Source organism: Neophocaena asiaeorientalis, unplaced genomic scaffold (assembly GCF_003031525.2).
Source record: "Neophocaena asiaeorientalis asiaeorientalis breed wild unplaced genomic scaffold, Neophocaena_asiaeorientalis_V1.1 scaffold70, whole genome shotgun sequence".
Classification (NCBI taxonomy): domain Eukaryota; kingdom Metazoa; phylum Chordata; class Mammalia; order Artiodactyla; family Phocoenidae; genus Neophocaena; species Neophocaena asiaeorientalis.
The window spans coordinates 11904559-11923122 of NW_020175410.1; the positions used below are offsets into that span (position 1 = coordinate 11904559).

The 18564-nt window shown below is 35.9% G+C and overlaps 1 protein-coding gene across 1 annotated transcript in view; it reads right to left on the bottom strand.

Moving 5' to 3' along the window:
* CASD1 (CAS1 domain sialic acid O acetyltransferase 1) overlaps positions 1-18564 on the bottom strand; it is a 70990-nt gene that overhangs the window by 14423 nt on the left and 38003 nt on the right. The window contains exons 11-17 of the mRNA XM_024767127.1: positions 15207-15326; positions 14085-14241; positions 12630-12709; positions 10309-10410; positions 7504-7644; positions 6908-6985; positions 4381-4473 (exon numbers count right to left, since the gene is read on the bottom strand). Of these exons, the coding sequence (XP_024622895.1) occupies positions 4381-4473; positions 6908-6985; positions 7504-7644; positions 10309-10410; positions 12630-12709; positions 14085-14241; positions 15207-15326 (771 nt within the window). The remainder of the gene's footprint in view (positions 1-4380; positions 4474-6907; positions 6986-7503; positions 7645-10308; positions 10411-12629; positions 12710-14084; positions 14242-15206; positions 15327-18564) is intronic.

The following is an 18564-nucleotide window of genomic DNA, read 5'->3' on the forward strand; positions in this document are numbered from 1 at the left end:
CATCACAATTAGAGAAATGCAAATCAAAACTGCAATGAGGTAGACCTGGGGAGAGGACTGGGGTTGGCTGCACGGAGACAGCCTGAAGGGGCTGGAGCGTGGTACGGCTGCAGTAGTGGGTGTTCGAGGAAGATGCTTGGGCCTGCCATAGAAACAAAGGGCTATTGTTCAGTGGTGCGTGAAGGATGGGGCCACCATAGCAGCTCATGTGCTGGCCCCTGCCTCACCTTATTGGCCTCCAGGAGAGTGTGCCTCAGCTGCCGCTGCCTTGGCAGGCTCCCACACCAACCGCCACCTTGGCAGGCCCTGGGAGGAGATGTCATTGTGTTGCCCACAAGCAGAGGTGGGGCTAAAACCACAGCTGAGCCTCAGGGGCCATGCAACTCATAAAGCAGGGCTGAAATCTCTCCCCATGGCTGTGTGAGCCATGGATTAACACCTCTGCCGCTGGCTTTGTAAATTCAGTGCCTGCAGGACATCTGAACAGATAACAGGTGCCCTGTGGCTGGGAGGTATCTGGCCTTAGCAGCTGTAGGCTTTGTGGGTGTGTGTGCATGAGGGCTTGGCCAGGCCAGGGTGTGAACTGCCTCCGTAGCTCCCACAGTGGATTCATATGTGCGAGTACTGTGGTCCTGGGACCTAACTTCAGTCAATCTGCACTGGTGGCCTTGTGAAAACAACACCTGTGGGACACCAGGGCTGATTGCTCGTATTCCCAGCATTGAGAAGGGGCCAAGGGCAGCACCAACAACAGTTTACTCTGTGAGCCCGTACAGTAGGTGAAAGGTAACACAACAGAGCACATTCACTGGTGAACAGCTCCAGCAGCCGTGGAGGAAAACTCAGTGGCTCCTGTCCCAGTGGGAGTGCTCCAATCCTGACTATCTTGCACTGTAGCTCAGAAATGCAGGTCAGAAAAGGATCTGGGAGCATCTACTCCCAACAACTAGGGAGTAGACCTTGTCCCAAACAGGGCTGTAGCAACCACAGAGCAAAGAGGAGGCCCACTGAATATCCAGTGCAGGCTCTGGTCACCACAACATCAGTCACACCTCCTGTCAAAGGGATAATAGCCAGCATACACTGAGGAAAGAGACAGCAGGCATCCACACTGAAAAGAGCCCTTGTACCAAAAAATATTAAACCCATGCAGGCTACAAAGGGATGTTCCCACATAAAAACAGCCCTCCAAGACCACAGCATATAATTGTTTCTCCTAAACTCATAGAGCAAGAGAAATATATGTAAAATGAAGAAGCAGAGGAACCACTCCCAATTAAAAGATCAAGAGAATTCCCTTGAAAGAACAAGCAATAAAATAGACCTCTTCATGTAAACACACTCTGAGTTCAAAAAGGAGATAATGAAAATACTGAAGGAATTAAGAAAGGCTACCAACAGAAATGCAGAGTACTGTAAAAAGGAATTAGAAACTAAAAGGAGGAGACAAGACAAATTAGAAAATTCATTTGCAGAGACAAAAGCTGAGCTAAAGGCAATGAAGGGCAGAATGAATAATGCAGAAGACAGAATAAGTGATCTGGAAGACAGAATAATGGAAATCACCCAATTAGAACAGCAGACAGAAAGCCAAATGAAAAAAAATGAAAGCAATATAAGAGACCTATGGGATAATATAAAGCATGCCAATCCACACATAATAGGGATCCCAGAAGGAGAAGAAAGAGAAAAGGGGATTGAAAATGTATTTGTATTGAATGTATTCTGAAAATTTTCAGAAATTATGGCTGAAGATTTCCCAAACGGAAAGAAGGAAGCAGATATCCAGGTACAGGAACACAAACAGTCCCAAACAAGATAAACCCAAACAGACCTACACCAAGACATATAATTAAAACGGCAAAAGTTAAAGAGAGCATTCTAAAGGCAGTTAAGAGAAAAACAAAGAGTTAATTACAAGGGAACACCCAAAAGGCTATCAGCTGATTTCTCTGCAGAAATGTTGCAGGCCAGAAGGGAGTGGCAGGGTATATTGAAAGTCCTGAAAGGGAAAAATCTGCAACCTAGGATATTCTACCCAGCAAGATCATCATTTAGAATAAAAGGAGAGATAAAGAATTTCTCACACAAGCAAAAACTAAAAGAATACAGCAATACTATACCTATCCTAAAGGAAATATTGAAAGGTCTTCTCTAAATGGAAAAGAAGTAAGAATCTATAGGAAAGAAATAATCACAATCGGAAAGTAAATCTCTTAAATAAGCCTGTACACAGATTTAAAAAAAAATTTCTGAGAAAGCGATGATAACCACAATGAGCAGCAAAAGGATGAACATGAAGATGTAAGAGAGAACATCAAAATCATAAAATGTGGTGGAGGACAGTAAGAAAATGTAGACTTTTTTTTTAATAATGTGTTTGAGCCTATATGGCTACCTGTCTAAAGCATGTAGATACAGGAAGGGGTTAACATACTTGAGAAACAGCACAATAGCAAATCAAAAACATACAACAGATTCAGAAAAAACAAAAAGAAGAGAACATAAGTATACAAAAGAAAACCATCAAACCACAAAAGGAAAAACAAAAAGAAAGGGACAAAGAAGAAATGTAAAACCAACAAGAAAACAAAGTTTAAAATGGCAATAAATATGTATCTATCAATAATTACCTTAAATGTTAATGGACTAAATGCTCTAATCAAGACACAGAGTGGCAGATTGGATAAAAAAAGAAGCCTACAATATGCTGTCTACAAGAGACCCACTCTTGGGCAAAGGACACTCACAGACTGAAAGTGAGGGGATGGAAAAAGATATGCAAACAGAAATGAGAAGAGAGCAGGGGTTGCAATACTCATGAGACAAAATAGGCTTTAAAACAAAGGACATAAAGATAAAGGACAGCATATAATGATAAAAGGATCAAGGAGAGGATATTACACTTGTCATATATGCACCCAATATAGGAGCACTCAAATACATAAAACAAATACTAACAGACATAAAGGGAGAAATCGAAGGGAATACAATAATAGTAGGAGACTTTAATACCCCACGCATATCAATGGACAGATATTCGAGACAAAAAATCAATAAGGCAACAGAGATCCTAAGTGATAACAACAGTTAGACTTAATTGATATTTTCAGGACATTACATCCCCAAAAAGCAGACTACACATTCTTTTCAAGGGCCCATATGATCCTGCAAGCCTATATCTGCAGAAAACCAGAGAATATACACCCACCCCAAAGTTCATTGCAGCACTGTTTACAATAGCCAAGACATGGAAGCAACCTAAATGTCCGTCAACAGGTGAATGGATAAGAAGGTGCAGTGTGTGTGTGTGTGTGTATGTGTATAGTGGAATATTAGTCATAAAAAAGGATAAAATAATGCCATATGCAGCAACATGGATGGACCTAGGGATTATTATACTAAGTGGAGTAAGCCAGACAGAGAAAGACAAGCATCATATATCACTTATATGTGGAATCTTAAAAAAAAAAAAAAAAAAAACTTATTTTCAAAACAGAAAGAGACTCACAGATATAGAAAACAAACTTATGGTTACCAAAGGGGAATGGGGGTCGAGTGATAAATTAGGAGGTTGGGATTAGGATTAACACACTACTATATATAAAATAGACAACCAACAAGGACCTACTAAATAGCAAAAGGAGCTATACTAAATATTTTGTAATAACCTATAAGGGAAGAAAATCTGAAAAAGAATGTGTGTGTGTGTATAACAATCGCAGAGAAATTTCCCCAATTTTAAAGACAACTTAATAAATATTGTAACTCTAAAATGTATCTTTTATGATTACAGTATGAATTCTGTTTTAAAATGTTCTGTTTCAAATAATAAAACTCAGAATACTCAGAATGTATTTCATAACCTACTTTAAACGGATTCTGTAGATAATTTCGTATTAGGTATTGCACACAAAATAATGAGTTTAAAAATTTTCCCCAAACTTCCAATTGTAAGAGTGAATTTTTTTATAAGCATCAATAAACTAAATTCCAGTACTATAATATTTAATTATGAATGAACAAATCAAAATCCTCTCAACTTGATTTCATTTATGTCTATTTACAAATTTCATTTATATCTATTTCATTTTTTTTCTCTTCTGATCTCAGCATCTTGTTGTACTTGAAAGCTTAAGACAATGTAAAGAATATTTCAAAGTCATCTATGTCTAGCCATTTAAATAAGGCTTTAAATAATGTAACGTCTAGCCATTACATTCTATAATACTGCTGTTGAAGTTCTAAATCTTTCCTATAATTTCATAAATAACTTTGATTAAAAAAAAGTCAGACTTACACACCTATATACTCATTCACATACACACCTGCATATAACACTTGGTTGTGTAAGACAGACCAAAATATTAATGTACCAACCTCTAATGAAATTTTTCCAAACCAAGCAAAAAATGAACTGTAAACTGAACGGGCATATCCAGGGATATTCCTTATTAGGATGAAGGCTAAAATCTAAAGAAAAAACACAGAGGCAAATATTAATAATCCGCTTATTAAAATAATTTTGCTTTCTTTCAAGTAATAACTTTGTTATTGAACTTGATACATTGACACAATGGTTTTCTTCAACAGATAAATGTTTTTTTTTCAAGTTATTATTTTTTTTTTTTGCAGTACGCGGGCCTCTCACTGTTGGGGCCCCTCCCGTTGAGGAGCACAGGCTCCGGACGTGCAGGCTCAGTGGCCATGGCTCATGGGCCCAGCCGCTCCGCGGTATGTGGGATCCCCCCGGACTGGGGCACGAACCCGTGTCCCCTGCATCGGCAGGTGGACTCAACCACTGCACCACCGGGGAAGCCCCTCAAGTTATTTTTGATCCAGAGTCTACTCTAACTGGATTTCTCAGCATGTGGTCTGTATACTGCAAACAAGTGCAGGTTTTACATAGTACATGGCTGAACAGTTTTATTTTATGTATATTAGAAAAAACATAAACTCATCTTGAAGCCCTTTGTGTAGAAAGAAATGATGTATTTATGTAGCAAAACTTAATAAAATTCCATAATACAATTTTGTACTAATGTACTAATCCATAATGTATTTGCTTTTTTAGGAGCCGCCCACCCCCATCTTTTTGCTCTCTTCAAAAGTCTCCTTCTACTGGCAGCAATGTAAACATGGGAAAAAAATAACTAAGGAAAGATGAGCATGTGAAGTGGAGTGACTAGCAGAAAAGGTGGTAAGGCTCAGGAGTGCTTGTGTTAGTGTTATTCTATGTGCAGTCACTCTCTTCCTTAGCTCCCCTTATACTGTTCGGTATTAGTGCACTGTTAGTGGAACAACCCCCTTCCTTTCATGTCATTACAAAAATGACATCAGATATGATACACAAAGTGTTATATCTGGTTGTCTGCAGAAGTCATGAAAGTGTTATATGGATATAGTACAATGTTTAAAATGTCATTATCAATTGTGTTTGGAAAGTCTGTCATATGCTTGGTTCTACTGACTATATAGAGGTTTAAGAGGGATAAAATAGTTTCTTCATTGAAGAGAACTTGAAACCTAAAACAAGATCCTCCAGAAATCCTGTTTCTCTTTGTTGAACTACTCATTTTTTAGGCCTCGGCTTAGACATACTTTCTCCAAGAACCCTGCTCTGGTATCAAGATGGGTTAGGAAGAAATCCCATGTGTTTCCAAAGTATCCTGTACTTGACCATCACTACACTAATCACAATACCCTATGATTACCTGCAACCAGAGGTATCTCTGTAAAAGGTAAATCTGATTTGGGTTGCCCCTAGCCTCTGCCCACCTCCCAGGCCCTGTGACATACTCCTCTCGACCCTGGGTCTCTGAGCTCTAGCCCCAATGGCGTTCATTAAGTTTCTTGAATGTGAATATGCTCTTTTCTACCACAGGGCCTAAGTTCTCACTGCCTGCCTTCATTCCTCCATTCTCAGCTTAATTTTATAAGGGAAATCATCTCTGAACCCTAACTACCTTCACTCCAACTCGGTCATATCCTGTATTATATTCCCTTGTAGCATCATGTACTTCTATTTATAATTACGTGGTGATTATATGATTACTATCTCTAACAGAAGAATACGGGCTCTGTGAGGGTAGGGACCATGTCTGATTTGGTCACCACTATATCCCCCAGCATAATATCTAGCACATAGTAAGTATCAAATATTTGCTAAATGAATTTAAAAAATTGTTAAATGGGGCTTCCCTGGTGGCGCAGTGGTTGACAGTCCGTCTGCCGATGCAGGGGACACGAGTTTGTGCCCCGGTCCGGGAAGATCCCACATGCCGCAGAGCAGCTGGGCCCGTGAGCCATGGCCACTGAGCCTGCGCGTCCGGAGCCTGTGCTCCGCAACGGGAGAGGCCACAACAGTGAGAGGCCCACGTACCGCAAAAAAAAAAAAAATTGAATGAATGAATGAATGTTTACTGATCCATATCTCTATTAGACTGTAAGTTCTGTGAGGGCAGGAGCTACATGTACTTTTTACATGTAGCATGGTTCTTTTTTTTTTTTTTTTTTTTTTTTACAGGCGGACTCTCAACCACTACACCACCAAGGAAGCCCAGTAGCATGGTTCTTAACACGTAGTCTCATAGTTTTTAATGATCTTCTAAGTAAAAAAGTAAATGAGAAATTTGAATAAATAAATGATGAAAAAGCAAACAGGAGAAAAGAATTAACATTTTCTGAGTGCTTATTAAGCAACAGACACTGATCATTTCCATACATTTAATAACCACCCTTTAAAAGAGATTTTAATATCTCTGTTACAGTAGAGGAAGGTAGGCCTTAGGAAAATTAAGTAATATACCTACATTTAATAGAGTTTAATCTCAAATCTCGCTGCCTCTAAAGACTCTATTCTTATCAAAAATTAAGAAGAAAAATTTCTCTAAATAAAGATAATTACCTGTACCACAGAAACAGATGGGTGGAGTTCATTGCACTCTGCTTTGTTTTTACAACTGCTAGCCCAGATGGAATAGGTCTAAAATAAAAAATATATGCATCAGTTCACAAAAATATATATGCCTTAAAGAGGCAGCACTCAACTTTAAAAACAGTTTTATTTATAACATTATACTTCATTATGTTATTTAAAAAGCTTCAGTAAAAACTGTCCACAGGTTTGCTCATCACTCTTTTTGGTGTGCTCAAATATCAGAAAGTAGAAAGAGGGGAACATAAGTCTGTGATTTTCTGGAAGTAGTGATCATAAGGCAGTGATGGCTCTTCCTGTCAAACACCTTATGTTATATTTTTTCCCAAACTTATTACAACTTTTAAAATTCTATTTCACTGAGTTCTCAGTTATTCTTCATATTTAACATATATATATTTATATTCTCTTTAGAATTTATGTTCAATTAAAAAATAAGGAGAAAAAGAATTTCAAAAGTAAAGATTTTATTTACTAAAAACAAATGATTAAACTCCTATCTCTTAGAAGTTAATTTTCTGTACCATGGATTCTGGAAATTTAGAAAATTACATTTTGAAACTTACCAAGAAAGAAACTACTGAAATAAATAATAGAAAATTTGAAACTTTGTTTGAAAAAAGAGGTTCACCCTTTCCTTCAGAAAGTACTTGGCGCTTCTGTAAAGCCAGATAAATGAAAGCAAACAACATTCCATGAAAGACTACCTAAAAAATAAGGAGAGAAAACCTGTTTTAAACAGCTACTTTTCAATAAATAGCAAATGTAATTGGTAAAGGAGAACAGTATGTATAAAAGTATGTAGGTAAAAAGCTTAAAGGTCCAAAGTTTCTATGAAGAACTTAAACTTCAAGAAATGAAGTCAACGATTGTTGGAAACAATTTGCAATAGACAAGCAAACATCTCTTGCAATGACACAGATAAGCTGGTTTACTCCAAGCAGTCTCAGCAGCAAGTGAAGAAATAAAGACAATTTATATATCCGGAGAAAACCATAATTCGAAAAGATACATGCACCCCAACGTTCACTGCAGCATTATTTACAATAGCCAGGACATGGAAGCAACCATCAACGGGTGAATGGATAATGAAGATGTGGTACATATATACTGTGGAATATTACCCAGCCATAAAAAAAGAACAAAATAATGCCACTTGCAGCAACATAGATGGACGTAGAGATTGTCATACTGAGTGAACTAAGTCAGACACAGAAAGACATATAATATGATATCACTTATACATGGAATCTAAAAAAATGGTACAAATGAACTTATTTACAAAACAGAAAGAGAGTCACAGATATAGAAAACAAATTTATGGTTACCATGGGGGAAGCGGGGGAGGGAAAAATTGGGAGATTGGGATTGACATATATACACTACCATATATAAAATAGATATCTGGGACTTCCCTGGTGGTGCAGTGGTTAAGAAGCCACCTGCCAATGCAGGGGACACAGGTTTGAGCCCTAGTCCGGGAAGATCCCACATGCCATGGAGCAACTAAGCCTGTGTGCCACAACTACTGAGCTTGTGCTCTAGAGCCTGTGAGCCACAACTACTGAAGCCCACGTGCCTAGAGCCCATGCTCTGCAGCAAGAGAAGCCACGAGCAATGAGAAGCCCGCGTACCGCAACGAAGAGTAGCCCCCACTCGCCGCAACTAGAGAAAGCCCACGTGCAGCAATGAAGACCCAACGTGGCCAAAAATAAAATAAATAAATTTTAAAAAATAATAAAATAAAATAGGTAAATAATAAGAACCTACTGTATAGCACAGGGAGCTCTACCTAATACTCTGTAATGACCTATATGGGAAAAAAAGTCTAAAAAAGAGTGATATATGTATATGTATAACTGATTCACTTTGCTGTACAGCAGAAACTAACACAACATGGTAAACCAACTATACTTCAATAAAAATGAAAAAATAAAAATGATAAAAACTATTCTGAAGACACATGATAAAATTCAAATGTACTCAACCAAGATAAAATATATTTTATATTGGTACTTTCAAGCAAATAAAACAGTAACATTACCAAGAGCATACTTTGAAAAAGCAGTATATGCACATAAGAATGAAAAAATGGTGGATCAGAAAGCACAATGGCTTTCTTTTCTTTTTTTAAAAATCTATTTATTTATTTATTTTTGGCCACGTTGGGTCTTCATTGCAATGCGCAGGCTTTCTCTAATTGCGGCAAGCGGGGGCTACTCTTCATTGCGGTGCATGGGCTTCTCATTGTGGTGGCTTCTCTTGTTGCGGAGCATGGGTTCTAGGCACACAGGCTTCAGTAGTTGTGGCACACAGGCCTGTGTGGCATGTGGGATCCCGTGGCATGTGGGATCTGCCCAGACCAGGGATGGAACCCATGTCCCCTGCACTGGCAGGCAGATTCTTAACCACTGCGCCACTAGGGAAGTTCCAGCTTTCTTTTTTAAATAAACACTTAACATGAGCTATCATAGTAGACTGCCCTAATGAGAAAGTTGAGAATTAAAAATTATTTTATGGCAAGGCTTTAATATAGCTTTTTATTCACATATCGTTTTGAAATGCAATGTATGATTAGAAAAATAAAAAGAATTTTAAAAGTAAATATTTTATTTATTAAGAATAACTGGAAAGTGCATAGGTATTAGAAACCAGGAATAGCACAGAAAAGGCACTAAGAAAATATTTGTTGAATGAAAAAAGGGAAGAGTAAAAAATGGAAGTTAAAGGGAAAGAGTGAAGAGGGGTAATTAATATTTATTCAGTGTCTATTATTTTCCAAATGCTGTGCTAGATGTTTCATATTTTCTTGGCCAATTAAGTCCTAACCAGCCTTCAAGATAAAATTCATGGAATAATCCATGACATCGCTCTCTTTTCTTTGCACACTTCTATTACAAAATCCATACTGCAGAGTTTAGCACTAATTATAAGCAGTAATCCAGAGTTTTTGGGTTTTTTTTTTTTTTTTAGTAATCCAGAGTTTTAAACTAGATTATAAGGTTTAGAAGCCTGGTGGTATGTCTTCTTTCTCTAAAATATATCCCTCATAACACCAACATCTAGAGCATATATTGGAGCTTAATAAGTATTGTGTTGAATGGCTGAAGCATATATATGAGATCATCTCTAAGTCAAAATTATGACTCAAATAAAGGTCACTTTATAGAAAACATTTTTATAGTATTCTCCTACTGATATATGTACACATGCATACCCTTTCTCCACTATAAAAACAGGGGAGGGCTGGACTGCTTTGATTTACCAAATCAACATGTTTCCTTATTCCAAAACTAAATAGATTAAAATTTTCCAAATAATTTTTAAAAGTATAATTTGAAATAGCAAAAGATCACAAGGTAAATACATACGTAACGATCTAACCTCCATCTGAACCACCATTCATATACATTGCCTTTCAGTTCGAAACACTTGGACAATGGCCAAAGAGAAAAGATCTTCTCAAATGCACCCTGAGAAGAGGAATCCAGAAAATAAATTAAGATGGTACAAGTGAATACTTGCCTTACAATTCTATTATAAACTGTCATTTTCTAAAGTTAAAATTATATAAGGGTCATTCACAATTTTAAAATTCTACTTAAATATTTCATTTGAAAATGTCATTTCATTTGAAAATAAATATATTCTACTAAAGGCTATTAAAGATGATTTAAAACATTTTTGTTAACTTACTTTCACTGCATATGAAAAGCTACTGAGACTGAAAAATAAAACAAACAAACAAAAAAACCAAGCTGGTAATTGGAAAATTATTCCATTTAAGGTTTTAATATTTACTGATCAAAACACAAAAATACAAAATACTTCAGCCAACACAGTATCAATAACCTAAAGGATGATGGTTAAAGTTATAGTTTTTCTTTATCTAAATGTCCTTAATAATCTATAATTAACCATTTGAGTTAAAAGAATCCTCTGAATTAGTCACCTTAATCAACCATACCCAAATTCCATTACTAGCCTTTGAAACAAAGTTTACAATTTTACTCTGGTCGAGTTAGTGAATGTACCCCCTTATTAATCTGACAGCCTGGAAAATCTGGGAATGAAGGGGCAGAAGTCTTGGGTACATTCCTGCACATTAATGAAGTCTTTCAAAAAAGAGAACAAAAACCTCAATTTCCAGACTAAAGAATGAAGACAAACTCTATTAAGGAAACTCCATTATTAGACATAATGCCACAGCATAAAAAAATGTTTAACATCACAATTTTTAAAAAGGCTAATAAAAATCAAAGCAAAATATGAAAATAGTACATTTTAGGTAATACCAAATCTTTAGGTCAGAAGAACTTTATTAATAAAATGCAATATTCTCCATTTAACCACAGAATTTAAAATGCTAAAAGCTTATAAAAATAGGTTCTATTAAAGCTTTTGCCTCAGAAAATTAACGATGATTATTACCAAGACTTGCAATGTAAGGTATATACCTATTATATCATATTTCTATATTTTATCTATATATATTAGAGATACATGGCCCTGTAGATCATATATCACATAATGATGTATTTATAATTTAAAATTTTATTTCTCATTAAAATTATTTTTTATGATTAATAATCAAGTATTTAATGAGCACCCATTTTGTGAAAGACACTGGGCTATGTACTTTTTTTTCTTGTCCAGTGGTCAATACTGATCCTAAGCTGGGGAAATCTTCTTAATTCTTTCTATTGAACTGTTGGTCCGTGTTCCTTTCTCTCCCTCAGATGAACCAGGGAGTGTTGGGAATTTTAATGAATAATTATCAAGTAATGTGGCAGTTACCTGGCTATTTCTTTATACATTTGCCTATTGCTTATTATTTTATATATTTCCTGCAAAAAACCTTGGAAGTCAGGCAGAAATAAATATGCTTTATTTCTAAGTATAAAAATAAGTAGGAAAGCCTATAAAACAAACAAAAAAACCACCTTTATAGGACTACACACACACACACACGCTTATATGGCATTTTTACCTGGCACAGCCAGATACAAGACAGAGTGTTGGAGATGGGAGTAAACTACAGAGTATGTCACAACTATAGGCATTCAAATTACAATATTTTGTTATAAATATCATGCTGACCAAATAATATGTCTGTCTGATGGACTGACCAGCAGGTAGCAATTTGCCATCCTGCTAAAATAGCTGAGAAAAACCTCAACCATCATAATAGGGGGACAAAAGTTTAGAGATAAGAAAATGACCAAAAGTTTTATTAAGTTAAACATACTACATATATACAAACCCTTCACTCTGAAGCTGGTTTTATTAACAGCCAAAATTTTACTCTATGCAGTTATGGAAAAATCAAGTTAAATTTTGGTGCCATGAATAATGCACAAAGTTGCAAATTCTCTCAAGAGAATTTTGATCTTCACTTAGTGTCTTATAAGAGGCATTCAATAAAAGTTTGATTGATCAAAGTCAACTAAAATGGATTTTGAACAATTGCCAGAGGAAGAGCTTTAAATTGCTCTTACAACAAAAACAGTGGTAACAAAAGTAGATAGGTCTCAAAAGGACCACACTGAGTAGTCAGCTACAGAGTGACACTTTTATTACAGTCATTAAAAAGTGAGGCTTAAGAAAAGCTCTGACTCGTCTCTCATACTTTAATAGATTTGAACTTTACAATAAAATAGAACAAAATATAAACCAAAAAGACTATACAAACCTGAGAATATGCCAAAAAACATATACATAACAGCAAGAAGGCTAGTTTCAATAGTAAGCCAAAATGCCAGAAACAATTTCCTAAGAGAGAAAATGTTTAATTTACTAAGAAATGTAAACTTACATTAGAAAACACATTAAATATCTCTATTTAACATATTAATACCCTGCATAGCTCTTAAAAATAATTTAAGGCTGCCTACAGGATACAAAAAATATATCTAAGTAGTATAAATTACAAGTAGGACACGAAGAAAAGGTGGAGGGTCCTTACTAGGAATGAGGCTACATTAACCTGATACCCCATATACCTGCTATTTATCCACTATTTTCAATATATTTGAAAATACCTCCTAGATTCAATTATACTATTCATTATTGAAACTTACAACAAAATTTGGAACCATAGGTTCAATGTAACTCTAACAAACACTCACGTTTAATATAACTTAGATAATACTGCTTCAACATTAAAGCTCTAAGGAGAGAGCTTAAGAACTCCCTAGTGGACTAATTTAACCATAAGATGTATTTTAACATATGCATATTTTAAATTATGTGTTCACAGTTTATACATACTGATTATCATTTTATTAATATGCTGGGTTTGTGTTGAGGAATGAAACTACAGAGCCTGTCCAAAGACACAAATGGACTTTATTGAACCCTTTCCTGAAGAATTATTTGATATTATAATAAAGTCAACAGAAAATGTTTTTTGATATACAATATTTGATTGAAAGAGTTAAGTTAAATACATTATTAAAGATAAAAAATTTTCTTTTTCCAAAAAAGGGAGGCTTTTATTTTAATGACATGATTTGAGGGGAAAAAGCATTAAGATAAATGACTGTGACCTCACTTTGAACATTATCAGACCTGGCTATGTGAAATTTGAAGATGACACCTTCTGGGCACTTAGGTTTCCTTAAACAAAAAACAGGTTTATAATAACTGCTTAAAGGGTTGTCTAGAATATAAACTATATTAGTGATTTTTAAGCTTGTTTGACATAATGTTTACTCAAAATCTCAATATATATATATATATAAGAAATCAAATAAAGCAGAACTGCCAAGATTGAAGCAGGATGTATTGCCCTGGAGCCCTGTTTGGCTTTCCTCTCTTCTGGCTCTCTCCATTCTGACTCCATACAAGGTAGTTTGAAAATGGCTGCACTAGTAGATATGTAAAATGGCTTTGAAAATTTAACTTTAAAAAAGAGAAAACACATACAATATAAATGCAAACTATTGTTCTGCACTGTTATACTACTTGAACTACTTAACTGTAAAATTTTAAAAACATAATTTAAGAACAAAATTTCAAAATGTCAATGCTACACATAAATTTAACCTGTCAACATGTCTCAATAAAAATAATAGCCTTTAGCAACTGAAAAGGAACTTACATTGAAAGAATATATTTATTAACATTAGTAAGAGAGTATATTTACCGTTTGCTTTTTTTTGGATTATCTGTGGCCATAGTGCTAAAGTAACATATATGACCATGAACCATACAGTGACCAAGGGGACAAAGTAATAGAATTGATAAGGCCGATCCATTACTATACATAACACCACTACCAGGAAATTGAGACGAAATAAGACCTATTAAAAAGGAGAAGAAAATGGTTTTCATTCCAGGTATGCATGAAAAGCAGACAGATTCTGACAGAGTATAAATGTTTATTTAAGACTAAAATAATAACTGTACAAGTATGTTTTACTAATCCCTAAAATCACATTTGTTTAAAAATCATTGTAAAGAGTTGAATATAAAATATTTATGCATCATTAACTGAATCCCAACAAAGCACCAACCTGAGCTGTCCTCTGGCTACAACTGCCATCTTGTTAAATGCAGCAAAAAGAACTATAAACCTCCTTCCTAGAGCTACAGTTCATAAACAGAGATTAGATTACCTCAACAAAAGGGTGTCCATTTCATCTCTGTTTGATGTTGATTTACCTCATTTAGTATTAAATTGAACATTTCAATAGGTACAAAATAATATTACTCAAATTAAAAACTGTCTTTGAAAAACAAAAGTATCTTTGGGACTTTTGTAACAGTCATTTCAGACACTGTGATGTCAAAGAACACAGAATTTGAGCAGATGAATATTAGAGCTTTATCACTTACAGTGTGACCTTAGGCAAATTATTTAACCTCTCTGAGCCTCAGTGTCTTTGTCTGTAAACATAAAGATTACAACTCAGGGTTGTAATGAAGGGTAAATAAAATAATGTTTACAAACTTCCTAGCACAAGGTAGAAACAAAAAATATTAATCCTCTTCTTAGAGAAAACATAGCATGTTTTAACAATCCCATGTAACTGTACATTTCTACAAAACTAAAGTGAATCAGCAATGTTCTCCCTTTTGCTTTTATTATACATTCATCTAAATTCTATTTTTTCATCCCTCAGTAATGGAAATAACAAAACTTTAAAGTGCTATTTCATAAATTCAAATTATCCATGGCCTTAAAATGGACATATTTATAGTTTCTCCACAGTTAGGCACAAAACCATGTTGATATGAAAGAAAACAAATAACCGTGCATTCCTACCTGACATACTCTATGGATTCCAAAGTCTCCTTTGATCCAAAAGTATGAGAAATGCCCATACCCTGTCTGAAATAGATACGCAGCAACCAGAACCCGAATGTGCATGTACACAGGCAAAAACTGTTGACAAAAATAAACAGGTGAAATACATGCTGACACTAACTATACCTAAATTACCATAACCAGTAAATTTAACCAAAATAATGGAGCAACATTATTACTCAGCATTGGCGCAATGAAAAGATTTATTCTCGAAAATTAAGCCTTGTAGCAGGGGTTAAAAAAAGTAGACTTTGGAATTAGAGACCTAGATTCAAATTCTGGTTCTGCCACTCATTAGCTATGTGACTTTAAACTTAAATTTGAGTTTCTAAACTGCAAAATGAGACTATGTTCTCCTTCCTCAAAAGGTCTTGTGAGGAATGAATGAGTTAATAAATGTGAGGCGCTTTGTACATTTCATCCAATTTGAATTAAATATATTATATCCATAATTATTAATCACCATATATATGCTGAATACAAGGTCACTCTGGAGTTCACATTTTCTCAAGAAGATAAAAAACAAAACAAAGGGCTTCCCTGGTGGCGCAGTGGTTAAGAATCCGCCTGCCAATGCAGGGGACATGGGTTCAAGCCCTGGTCCGGGAAGATCCCACATGCCGCAGAGCAACTAAGCCTGTGCACCACAACTACTGAGCCTACACTCTAGAGACCACAAGCCATAACAACTGGGCCCGCGAGCCACAACTATTGAAGTCCTCATGCCTAGAGCCTGTGCTCTGCAACAAGAGAAGCCACCACAATGAAAAGCCCGCACACCACAACGAAGAGTAGCCCCCGCTCGTCACAACTAGAGAAAGCCTGAGTGCAGCAACAAAGACCCAGGGCAGCCAAAAATAAATTAAAAAAAAAAATCCAAAAGAATTAACCCCCCCCCCCAAAATCCTACATTCTTGGCCCCACTAAATATACAGAATTTAGACTTGTAAATAAAATCGTCACATGACTACTTAAAATATTTGATTATTCAGCAAAAATTACATTTAAAAAACATATGCAAACTTAATTCAGAAATATTATTTCCCTTCTAATCTTATTTTATAAAACAATTTTATTTTACACTCCTGCATGTGTTTCATCTTCACCATGAGTTTTCAGAGCATCACATCTTCACTTCTATCTAGGCTGAAAGAAATATAACATATTTCTAATCTATATTTTATGGGAGTCACTGGAAATATTATTTACAAGTCCTAACTCTCTTAACCTTAGAACACTGTCATGTGTTCTCCCCACCACCTATTAGTCCTTTAGGTGTATAGTCACGATCTCTACAACACAGGCAGTGTACTGCTTTTTAAAATGATCTTTAACAGGCTTGTTTAGTGACATCCAACCTTTGTAATTATAAGGCCATTCTTTTAGGAATAATTACTAAATCTATGTAAACATTTTTTTGGCTTCTATTTTATAGACTCATCTGATCACCTCTGTAATTATCCAGCATTAACACTGGTTATGGCCATTTTAGTTTAACATGTCTTCCCTAAGTGATACTTTGTAGGATAAAATAATTGAGCAGACGCCTTAAACTGATTTTATAAGGCCTCGAACATATGCATCTTTTGTATATATCCTCGAATGCATTCTTGAACACATCTTTCTCTTTTCTGAGGGATAACATTTTTTTCTGGAAGGAAAACCCCCTGAATTATAATGTCATAGATTCTTCAACATAGTCTCCACTCTAGCCAAACTGTTAAGATTCTCTGTCTCCTAAACTGGTCTTTCTTGTACTTTCCTGTCACCTCTCCTTTGTTTATCTGTTCTTTATACCCTGGAATGTTCTCCTAACCACATTTTGTTATACAAATACTATCCTTCTTTAGACCCCTGGTCAAATTTTCCATTCTTTTACTCTCAGATGAAAGTCATTTCTCCTTTTGAGTTCCTTTAAGCACCAACAATCTATATATGAGTTTGTATTTATTGCTTTTCATCATTAGTTCTTTTTAAATGTCTTATCTCATCATTAGATCAGAAATTTTCAATGAAGGTGTAACATATTAGAATCACTGGGATGAAAGTGGGAATACAGTATTGAAATAGCCTCAAAACTTACCTAACCTAAACCTGTATCTTTACCTCATTCTTGAATGCACTCTAAAATATTCCCTTCAAGGGCTTCGCTGGTGGCACAGTGGTTGAGAGTCTGCCTGCCGATGCGGGGGACACGGGTTCATGCAGCAGTCCAGGAAGATCCCACATGCAGCGGAGTGGCTGGGCCTGTGAGCCATGGCCGCTGGGCCTGCGCGCCCGGAGCCTGTGCTCCTCAAGGGGAGCAACGGGAGAGGCCACAACAGTGAGAGGCCCGCGTACCATTAAAAAAAACAAAACAAAAATTCCCTTCAAGTATTTGAGCACTTTTTAATAGCAGAAAACACACAAATTCCCAAGGCAATCCATACCATTTTCAGATGGTCATTAATTGCTATAAAGTTCCTTTTCATGAAAAGTTGAAATCAAACTCTATGTAAAAGCTACCAAATTAAGCTGTCTAGGGCAGTGCTGTGTGATGAAAATAACATGTGAGCCACATGGTAAATTTTTAATGTGGCTGCCAGACATTTAAACAGTTAAAAGAAATAAGTGACTGCCAGGTTCCTGGGATCCAGGGACAACTTCCCCGGGAGAACGCACAGCGAGCCTCAGGCTGGTGCAACGTCACGCTGGCCCCTGCCGCCGCAGAGTTCCACCATTTGTCCTAGAACACCATTTGTTCCACCCGTCCTTTCTTTTTTTTCTTAAATTTTTTTTCTTAATAATTTTAATAACTTTATTTTATTTTACTTTATTTTATCTTACTCTATCTTCTTTCTTTCTTTTTTCCTTCCTTCCCTCCTTCCTTCCTCCCACCGTCCCTCCCTCCCTCCTTTCTTTCTCTCTTTCCTTCTCTTTTCTTTCTTTCCTTCTTTCTTTCTTTCCTTCTTCCTCCCTTCCCGCCTTTCTTTCTTTCTTTCTTCCTACTTCTACTAATTCTTTCTACTTTTTCTCCCTTTTATTCTGAGCCGTGTGCAGGAAAGGCTCTTGGTGCTGCAGCCAGGAGTCAAAGAAAATTATAAGACAATGATGAAAGAAATTAAAGATGATACAAAATAGATGGAGAGATATACCATGCTCTTGGACTGGAAGATTCAACATTATGAAAATTACTACTGAAAGCAATCTACAGATTCAATGCAATCCCTATCAAACTACCACTGGCATTTTTCACAGAACTAGAACAAAAAATTTCACAATTTGTATGGAAACACAAAAGACCCCGAACAGCCAAAGCAATCTTCAGAATGAAAAA